General features: G+C 59.4%; 1 protein-coding gene across 1 annotated transcript; it reads left to right on the forward strand.

The window, feature by feature from the left end:
* Positions 1-2,733: 2,733 nt before the first annotated feature.
* On the forward strand, positions 2,734-6,957 carry BCAP31 (B cell receptor associated protein 31). Its single transcript, XM_078064810.1, has 5 exons — positions 2,734-2,798; positions 3,561-3,720; positions 4,514-4,637; positions 5,406-5,506; positions 6,618-6,957. Exons 1-5 carry the CDS (start codon positions 2,734-2,736, stop codon positions 6,651-6,653), a joined length of 486 nt encoding a protein of 161 aa, XP_077920936.1. The 3' UTR covers positions 6,654-6,957.
* Positions 6,958-9,791: the final 2,834 nt, after the last annotated feature.

Genomic DNA, 9,791 nt, shown 5'->3' on the forward strand with positions numbered 1-9,791 from the left:
AGAGAGAAAAAAGGCAGTACATCAGCCTTTTCTCCAGGCTGACATCTTGGGGGCAGGTGCAAGAACTCGGGGCCCCGTATGTGAGGGGCAGTTCCAGAAGGCCGGCTCCTGGGCTTGCTGCTCTTGGCTTGGTCCCGGGCCCCCAGCTTTGGTTGTGAGTGTTTTTTCCACCGGCCTCGTAGCTTCCACTGCAGTCACAAGCCTGGCTTGCTCATCAGCACGGTCTCACATGCACCTCCTGCTGCTCCTTCCTGTCCCCCTGCTTCTGCCTGTGTCCTCGTCGGTGTGGCTGGGCTGAGGGAAAGCGGAGTCGGGGAGAGCCGGGGCCCCAGGGAACAAATGACAACATGAAGAGGTGGTAAGGGGGAGCATGGAGTGAACACAGCGCAGCCAGCCACATGGGGGAACCGAGAAAGGGGGGACCCGGGAGGGTCAGGAAACGGGTTTTGGGGAAGGTGGTGATTGAACTGGATCTGAGTCATCAGAAGAGGAGAGGCTATCGCAGACCGGAGTGCAGTGGCATGGAGACCAAGCGAGCGAGAACCCAGTGTGTTCCAAGAACGGCCAGCCATCTGGTGTTACTGGAGCAGAGTGCTCCATGGCTGGTGAGGGGAGAAGGCCCAGGGAGGGACTGGCATCGGAGGGTTTAAGGAGAGAGGTGACATGATCAGATTGTCGCGGACAAAGATCACTCTGGCTTGCTTTCGGAGGGTGGATTGCAAAGCCGTATGGTCAGGGGTAGGGAGGAGACTAGTGGGAGCTGTTAATCAGCTAGGAAACAAGTACTGAGGCCATCCCCATTGGCAATGGGGATGACCTGACTGGAAGATGGTGTGTGTGGAGGTGACGTGGACAGGACTGGGTGGGGGCTGGGGGCAGGAGAAGGGTGCAAGGTGGCATGCACGCAGAGTGCAGGGAGACCAGCGACGCCCTTCAGCACAGTGGGGTGCAGGGACGGTCCGCCCACAGATAGGCTGAACTGGACTTGGCTTAGGGACCCCCAGGGGCCGGCCTTTAGTATGAGATGAGCCCTGTCGATGATGAGATTGGTGGGCGGTGAGGGTTGCTTGAGTCAGGGGCAGGGGAGAATCATGCGAGGAGGGCAACCTATCGGCTGCACCAAGTGCTGCTGAGCGAGCACCCCAAGAATTCCAGGGCACTCCTTGGAGCGGGCGCTTAGGCCGGAAGTGGTCCTGCTAGTGACTTGGCCAGGGCAGGTTCTAGGTTGGTGTAGGTTGCCAAATGGAGGGAGGGAGGACGAGAGGAGCCGCTTGGGCCAGCAGGAGGGAGAGCTCCTTGAGAACAAGGTTCCTGGAGGGAAGAATCACCAGAATTGTCCAGGGCAGGGTTGGAGGAACAGGTCTAACAGGAAGGCAGAGGACACGGACTTGGGGGGCTGGAGTGGGTGGGGGGTGCTGGAGGGTGCCTGCCCTGGTGGCTCCGGCCCTGTACTGAGGGAGAGAGCCTAAGTACGGGCTGTGGACCCGGGCCGGCGGGCTGGAGCAGGCTGCGGTTTCGGGAGGCTCCCTGCACAGCTCTGGGGCTAGTTTCTCTGTGTTTGCCTGGGCTCAGGGTGGTAGCCCTGGCTCTCCATAGCTGGGGGTGGGCTGGGCGGGCACGGAGGAGAGCTGGACCCCTGCTGCATTGCTACTGTCACCACCGCCACCCTGGGGACAGCCTCCCTGGATAACCAGGGAGGGGGGGTGGGGGGACAGCCAAGTCCTGCTCATGTCGGCCACCTGCCTGGCCTTGTTGTGCTGGCGGCGGGGGGGGGGGGGGGGATGTCGCTCTTGGGCTTACTTGCCCCATCTTTGCCTGCTAGATCCAGCAGGTGGCACACGTGCCCTCCCCCCAGTCTGTCACCATCTGGGAGGAGGGGCCTCTTCCACATCACCAGGATCTGCTCAGAGCTGCCCAAGCACTTGAGCACTCATAGCAGGGAGGTTTGGGAGGTTGGGGCTTGGTCACACTTGCCTTTCTTTCTGGGTCCCTCCAGTGACTTCCGCCCTGCTGACATAAGTCAGGTGTGTTGCTTCTCTCTGGTTCCGGGGGTTCTTGGGAGCTCCTTCCACTTCCAGGGCTCCAGCCCAGTGGGGGGCAGGCTGGTGTATAGTCAGGGGCTGAGACAGGGAAACCTGAGCCCTGGGCCACGAGGTCTGGCTGCTAATTTTAGAGAGCACATGTCATTGGAAACTCTCCCTTCCTGCCAGGAACCAGCAGCCTGGCTTTCCCCATACTGCCAGGGGCCCCTGGAGCCTCTCCGCAAACCAGGAAGCGTGGTGGGCATCTGAGGGCCCCTGTGTGCCCACCTCCCCCCCACCCCCGGCCTGGGGACTTGCGCCTCACAGGGACTCTGCCAGGGCCTGTGCCGGTGGGGGGAGCTCACCTTGTTTCTTACTTATCCCATGCCCTCGGGCTGTCTGAGCGGCTGGTTTCCACAAGGACCTTGGGAAAGCCAGCCTGGGAGCAGGCATCCAAGGCTGCTTTGTCTCCTCTGAGCAGGCACTTTATTGTGGAAACACTCTGCACAAAGTAGTCTTTCCCTGGTCCCCAGGGGTGCTCGTAGGTGCCTTCCTCATAGCTGTGGCCAGCCCGGACCTCTGTCTCAGGTGTGTGGGGAAAGTTCCCTCCCTCCTCCCCCACCACAGTTTTTACTGTTCGAGCTGTGCCTTTGTCCATTCCTCTCTCGTCCTGTCAGGTAACATTTCAAGGACAGGGCTGGCTGTCGGGGGAATGGAGCAGCGGGTGCCCCCCGGCTGCCACCTGCTTGACCCTCGTGACTGGTCTGCACCTGACACGTATGCCTGGGCCCTGGTTCTTCCTTTTCTGCTCCCCTGGCGCCGGAAGAGCTCGTTGTGGCTGCCTGTAGACTGTGTTTAGGAAGGGGGTTGGGGAGAGAAGAGAAGAGTCATTTGTCTTTTTGTCATTTGGCTTGGGAGTGGTTCCCTCCAAATTGAGAATGGGTGGTGGTTGCAAGCTTGGATCTTGGGGTCAGACAGACTGCAGTGGGGATTTGCTGTGGCCATTTTTGGCTCTTGACCTCTAGCACTTGCCTTAGCCAGTTTCCCCTCTCTGAAATGGGGCAGTGATTGTGCCTCCCCGATCAGCTGGGCTGAGGATTTGGCCCAGAGGTTGGAAGTGCCCCCAGATGCTAGCAGGTCCTTTTTACCGGGGCAAGCCTGACATCACAGCTAGGAAAATGGTGCTGTGGCTTCTCTGGAAAATCTAGGTCCTCAGCTGGAAAGGGCTAGGTTCGGGGTCCTCCGGCTGTAGCTAGGCCTGGTCTGGGTGTCCTGTCAGTCTGTTGCTTCCTGTACCTTTGGGACTGAAGGACAGCCGCAGGGCTTCGGGCAGCCGTTTTGGGGCAGTATTAATCATTCTGGTGGCAGAAGATAGCTCTCAGGCTCCACCTTTTCTCCACCTGTTGCCAGACCCAGGCTGGTGGCATCTTGCGTGGATGCCCTGGCAATCCAAGAGGACAGGTCTAGGCTAGAGGCAGGCTTGGGGCAGGAGCAATCAAGAGAAATTCATGCCAGTCATTTTCCCTGCTTTCTTCTCAGTTCTCTCTTCTTTTTCGATTGCAGCCTGCTTAGACGCCTGGTGACTCTCATCTCCCAGCAGGCTACGCTGCTGGCATCCAATGAAGCCTTTAAAAAGCAGGCAGAGAGTGCTAGTGAGGCGGCCAAGAAGTACATGGAAGAGAATGACCAGCTGAAGAAGGTGTGTTCTGCCTGCTGGACTCGGCCATGTGACATTCCCTATGGGCCCCAGGGCCACTGTTGGCCTGTCAGGCTGGGAAATGTGTGACACTGTGGCTGTTGGCAAAGCTGAGGGGTTGGGTAGAAGGTGAAGGGGTGGTTCTTGGTGGGAGTGTGTAGGGGAGGGGTCCGCGGGACTCGACAGGGAAAGGGGCACCCTCATTGCTACCTTGTCTCTATGTGCTACACCCAGGCCAGACTCTTGCCTGATAAAGCTGACTCTCTAGTGAGCTGAGCCCTGTGCTGTGAACCATGGGCAGGTTAGCATAGAAGAATGCAGGATAAGGCCTGTGGTCTCCTGAGGATTGTATTAGCTGGGGACAAGGCAGGAACGGGAGGTGGCCAGTCTCAGAAGGCTTGTGCGAGGAGGTGAGTTGTGGGCTGGGCTGCGAAGGAGATGGGTAGATGGACTTGGATTCATTCATAGGCGGGATAGAGTTGCACGGGCAGGGATGAGTGTGGGGCTCCTGGCCAGAGTGAGCTATGGAGCCTGGGGAGAGGAACAGAGGTCACTGGTCAGTTGGGGGTGACTGGCAGAAATCTCCAGAAGAGAGTAGATTGAGTCATTGGCTGGACTGGTAAACCCTGCAGAGCTGCTGAGGAAGAGAGGCAGGGTGTTTGGCCTGTGCTGACATTTCCTAAGGGGCAGGTCCTGGGGCCGCTTGAGGAATCACACTCTGCAGGGAAGACAGAGCTGGATCGCCTGTTTCTCTCCCTCCCTCCCAAGTAACCCATGCCCTTGGCCTTCTGCCTAGGAAGCTGCTGTTGGCGGGGTCAAGTTGGATGGTAGGGATGCCGAGGAGAAGGTGGAAGAAGAGAACAGGAGCCTAAAGGCTGATCTGAAGAAGCTGAAGGACGAGCTGGACATCAACAAGCAAAGTGAGCATTGTCCTCAGGTGTCCCCCAGCCCCTGAAAGTCTGGAAGCTCCAGCAGTGGTGGTTGCCCCTCTTGTGCCAAAGTATTAATAACAAGCGTGCCCTTGGGCTCAGGAGCTGGGTGAGAACAAACGGCCCTCTGCTCGTGCAGCTTCTGGGCTCAGTGGTCTGGTGTCCGTCTGGGGGCCCAGGGAGTCCTGGATGCTCCGAGACTAACTCTGGAGCGTCTCGGCCAGCACCAGGCCCGGGGCGCGCTGCTCCCCACAGGTGCGGGCATCACCGGGGTCTTTGGGGCGGGGACAGAAAGAATGTGGGAAGCTACACCAGAGCTGCTTGCAGTGTTCCCGAAGAACCTGCTGTGAGTTCATCTGCTCCCTTCTTGAAGGCCCCTCCCAACCCGCTTTTAGCGCTCAGCTTTGAGGATGGGATTCTGCTCCTGCCTCCTGCTCTCACCTCAGCCTTTTCAGGCTGTCCCATGCCCTTAGCCTCCCTAAAGTCACCTGTGCCTAGGGCCACTTGGAGTCCCTCCGTCAAACGGGCCAGTGGGTCCTTGGTATTTTCCCGCTTCCCCCAGCTGTGTTGGCCAGCCCTCCTCCACTTAGGGGGCTCTCACAGTAGCCGGCAGGGGAGCTTTCTGGAGAGGAGTGCTCTCCTAGACAACCTCAATGGGGACATGTTCAGACTTATATCTGGTGTCTCCAGCAGGTGGGTTTTTCTTTCCCTGACCCTGTCTTTCTCTTTTCCTTTCCTCCTCATCTGCATCATCCCCAGAACTAGAGAAAGCTGAAAACGAGGCTCTGGCCATGCGGAAGCAGTCTGAGGGCCTGACCAAGGAGTACGACCGCCTCTTGGAGGAGCACGCAAAGTTACAGGTCAGCCGCACGTGTGGTCTGCTCTGTTGGAGAGGATCAGAGCCCCCCCCCCCCCCACACACACCCCCGCACCCTCGCACCCTGAGCAGGCCCAGAGCAGGCCCATCCCCAGCCTAGCCTGCCTCAGCAGAGCCTTCAAGAGGCCCCAGTGGCAGGCTGGCTGCTTTCTCTCCTGCTCCCCCTTTCTTCCTCCATTGCTGCTGACTCTGGGTCTACAGAAGAGCCTGCCAAGCAGTGCTAGTCTGGGCCCAGCAGCTGGAACCCTTTCTCAGGCAGGAGGGGTGTGGCTTGGCAGATGGCAGCCGCTTGCTAAAGTGGCCTCAGCAGTGCGGTGGGCCCTCTGCACTGTGGTCTGCCCGGCCTCACGCTTGGAGTCCGTGTCTTTGAGGAGAGCTCTTTCCCTTACATGTGCACCTGGTTTGTGGTGCAGGGCCCGTGACTCTAGTCCAAGTCCATTGCAGGGAGACTCTGCGACGGGCAGCTGGCCTTCTGTACATGGGCTGTGGGGGTGATACAGGGCTGGGGCCACCCACCTATCCCGTCCCCCACAAGACCTGTGTGAGTCCTCAGATTGGCTGAATCTGGAAGCTCAGGTGGCCTGGAAATTGGACCTGAGGGCCCGGTAAACACCCCTAAGTTCTGACAATTTGCCTTGTCGCTTGGTGGCCCAAATTTGGCCACCACAGCAGCCGAAGAGGAACAGCCCGGGCCCCAGAGGAGGACTGGTGGTGGTTTCAGTGTAGGGCGGGCTCACCGGCAGGACCCTTAAAAGATGTGCAGAACTGGGCAGGGCCTGAGCTGGGACTTGGGGGAGGGACTCGAAGGCCGGGCCTGCCATGGGCCCAAGATGGCGGTTGGGGTGGGGCCCTGCAGCTTGAAGAGCAGAGTGACAGCAGAGGCTCCCAGCTGCACCTCCCTGATTGGTATTAGGGTCGCAGCCTTTGTTAGAGTGGGGCCCCTCCCACACTGGCAGACCTTTCCCTTGCTCACCTGGTACCTGTCATTTGGGGAGAAGGCAGCCAGCTGGGCCTTTTGGGGTGGAGGGGCTAGGGGCTGAAGGGGAGGGGTGCACCCTGTCGACCCCTTGCCTTGTGGTTTCTGTCCCTTCCAGGCAGCGGTAGACGGCCCCACGGACAAGAAGGAGTGAGGCTGCTCCTCCCTGCCTGCCACCTGGCCTGTGCCCGCTGCTGCCTGCAGCCCGGCCTCCCGGGTACTTCGGCCTGCCCCCTACCGCTTCCCGTCCCTTGGCGCAGCTTGCAGTCGCACGCTCTCCCGGCGCGCCACAGGGGACCCAGTTTCTGCCTGCTTCATGCTTCCCACTGGGTTGAGCCTTTTTTGTGTTGTGTGTTGTTTGGGGCTCCAGGGCCCCTTGTCTCTGGTCCTGCAGGAGGGTGGATGGAGCAGGCAGAGTAGAGTTTCTCTTGGGGACAATAAAAGTTGTTATTATGTGACCATGGTTCGTGCGTGTAACTGAGGCTACCAGGAGGCCGCCTCTTTCTCCCATCACTGGAGTGACTAGGAAGGTGGTGGCAGAGTCTTTGGTCCTGGAGGCTTTCAGGTTATTTTAACTTATTCTAACCCCTAAAGGCTCCCTCATCCCAGGCTCGGCCCAGGCTCACACTTGCTCTCTCTGTCCCTTTGCCTACTGCTCCCCAGGCAGGCCCTGTTTTATGACCGCTTGGGGTGTGTCTGACCCGTTGGGTTGGCCACTGGGTCCAGGGAGTCTTGGGAGATTCCGTAAACTGCTGGGGCTTCTGGGTGGCAGAGTTACCTGCCTCCTCTGAGTCCTGTTCATCACATTTTAGGACAGATAGAACATGGCAGAGTGCCACCAGTCACTCCCGGCCCCACTTCTTCCTGAAGGTTTGCAGGATGACCTCTGACTCATGCCTACTAAGAGAGGAGACTTGTCCTTGACAGCGACCTACGATTGGCTCAGGGTAGAGCCAGGTGGTGGGGAGGGTGTCCCCTCTGCTGCCTGCAACCCTGGGAACCTGTTGGGCGTGCCTCCCTGCTTGGAGAGCCTGCTTTTGCGGTGGTCTCCCTCTTGGTGGTTGCCCCTGCCAGCTAGCTTCAGTAGGTAGCCTCTGCTGAGCAGGGCCTAGTATTCAGGACCAGCCTGAGAGCCTGGGTGATTGGGGCTGCTGTGGCCCCTGTCTCTGATGCAGTGCTCATCCTTTGTTGGCCCTGAGGACTGGGCAGAAGGAGCAGGTTGGAGGTGTTTTCTTTTGGAGTTGGGGGGCTCCTGAAGATGTTAGTGCTAATGGCTAGCTTGTACTCACACTGCTCCTAACCCGGTCAGGCCTGGGCCAGTGGCTGCCTTCTCCAGTGTCCCCTCCCCCTCCCCATGCTTTCATGAGCAGCAAGGTGGTGTCTGATGGGGGGTAAGGGCGGGGGACTATGGGTGAGGCTCTGTGGTTGCTATGCTAAGGCTGAGGGATAGGCACACTTTTCCAGGAAGTGTTCCCTGACTACCTTGCCCTCCCTTGAGCTTGCCCTTCTATGAACTTCTAGAGGCCAGAGTCCAAACAATGTGTCTGTGGGTTCTTCCCTGGCCAGCTTCAGGCAGTCCCCGAACCCCCTTGGTGTCAGGCCCTGGGCCAGGTAGAAGAAAGTTGCACCACGCTGCTTTTGGTGTACCCCACCTAGTGGGGGGCGGGGGGGGGGGTGGGAAGACGGTGAAGGGGGCGACAGGTCAGCCCCGACTGGAGGGCCACCCACGGAAACTGGCCCCTAGGTTCTAAACACTTCTCTAGTAGCCTTCTGCTCTTGAGTAGGCCTGTGCCCCCCTTGTGCCCCGCCCCTGGCTGTGGTGGCCCAGTGCACACCAAGTCCTGGGCTGACTGCTTTCCTTACCTATCACGTGCTAGATGGCCAGACCCCACGTCCTAAGCCCCTTCCACAGGGGCAGATTCCAGAGTAAATGGTGACTACCCACTGCTCTCAGGGCCCCAGCCAAGCAGTCCAACCTCTGTCGACATCTCTTTTTATGATGTTGATGTTTTCTGAGTCTGGTGCCATTGTGGCAGGTGGCTCGGAGGCTATTTGGCAAGAGGTGCCAAGGACCTGAGCCAAGGTGTGGCCATAGTTGGGGGAGTGGAGATGGTAAGGAGTTGGTGTGCGGCCAGGATGGGGGAGCAGAGTGGGCCTGAGGGTGACCCTAGGGTGCAGGCTCCATTCTGTGGGCTCGGAGGCAGGGGCTGTTGCTGGAGGAGTCGCCAGGGCGGGGCACGGTGTGAGGGGCCCGGGACATGGCTCGCGTGTCCCGCTGGGGAGGCGCCTCCACATGCCCGCACAGGCCCAGCTTGCGTTGCAGTCGGGCCTGCTCAGGCAGTGCTCCTTTCTGAGTTCTTTGGGGACCTGCCCCCCTGTCCTGGTTGTTGGTGGCCCTCAGAGCATGGCCCACCCTTGGCTGTATAGTTGAGGGCTAAAGCTCCTCCTCAGTAAGGGGGCCATGCCTTGCTGGAGAGCAGGGACTGGCCTGGGAGGGACTGCAGGGGGTAGCAAGCCGTTAACTTTTCTCTGAGGGGCCACCACCCCTCCCCAGGCTGGCATCCTGAGTGAGCACCAGGCTCCCAAACCTAGATGCACCATCCTACTCTCTCTGTGAATGTGGCCAGTCTGTGTGCCTCACAGAAGCAGACTCCTACAGCATCTTTGTGTCTGCTTTGAGGTTCTTCCACGTTGTAGCAGGTGTCAGAGTTTCCTTTTCTTTAAAGCCTTTATTTAAGTATAAATAAACTTGGGGCTTGAACTCACGACCCCGAGATCAAGTCACACGTTATTCCAACTGAGCCAGGCAGGTACCCCGTTTCTTTCCTTTTTAAGACGTACATGGATAGGCCATGTTTTGTTCATCCATTTCCTCCCTCAGTGGACACTTGGGTTGCTTCTACTCCTTCTCTTTTAATCCCACTCCACTCAGGCTTTGGCTTGCACCCCTGCACCGGAACCTCTCTTGTGCAGGTCTCCAGGAGCCCGTTGCCAAGCGCAGCGAGCCTGCTGGGACCTCCCCCCCCCCGTGACCGTCAGCAGCCCCCGGCGGGGTGCATCACTCCCTCCTCCCTGACCACCCCTCCCTGGGTGTGTGCGTGTGTGCGCGCGTGGGCACGGCTCATTCCCGTACCGGGAGATCACCGTGCACCTGCACTCTCGGGGTCCCTCCCAGACCCCTGGCCGCCCCTCCTCAGTCTCCGCTGCCGGCTCCCTCTCTTCTCTGCCACCTCCGAGTGTCCCAGGGCCCCAGGGCTCGGTGCGTGGGCCGCCGCTCTCGGCCGCCCTTGGT

Source organism: Halichoerus grypus, chromosome X, assembly GCF_964656455.1.
Source record: "Halichoerus grypus chromosome X, mHalGry1.hap1.1, whole genome shotgun sequence".
Classification (NCBI taxonomy): Eukaryota; Metazoa; Chordata; class Mammalia; order Carnivora; family Phocidae; genus Halichoerus; species Halichoerus grypus.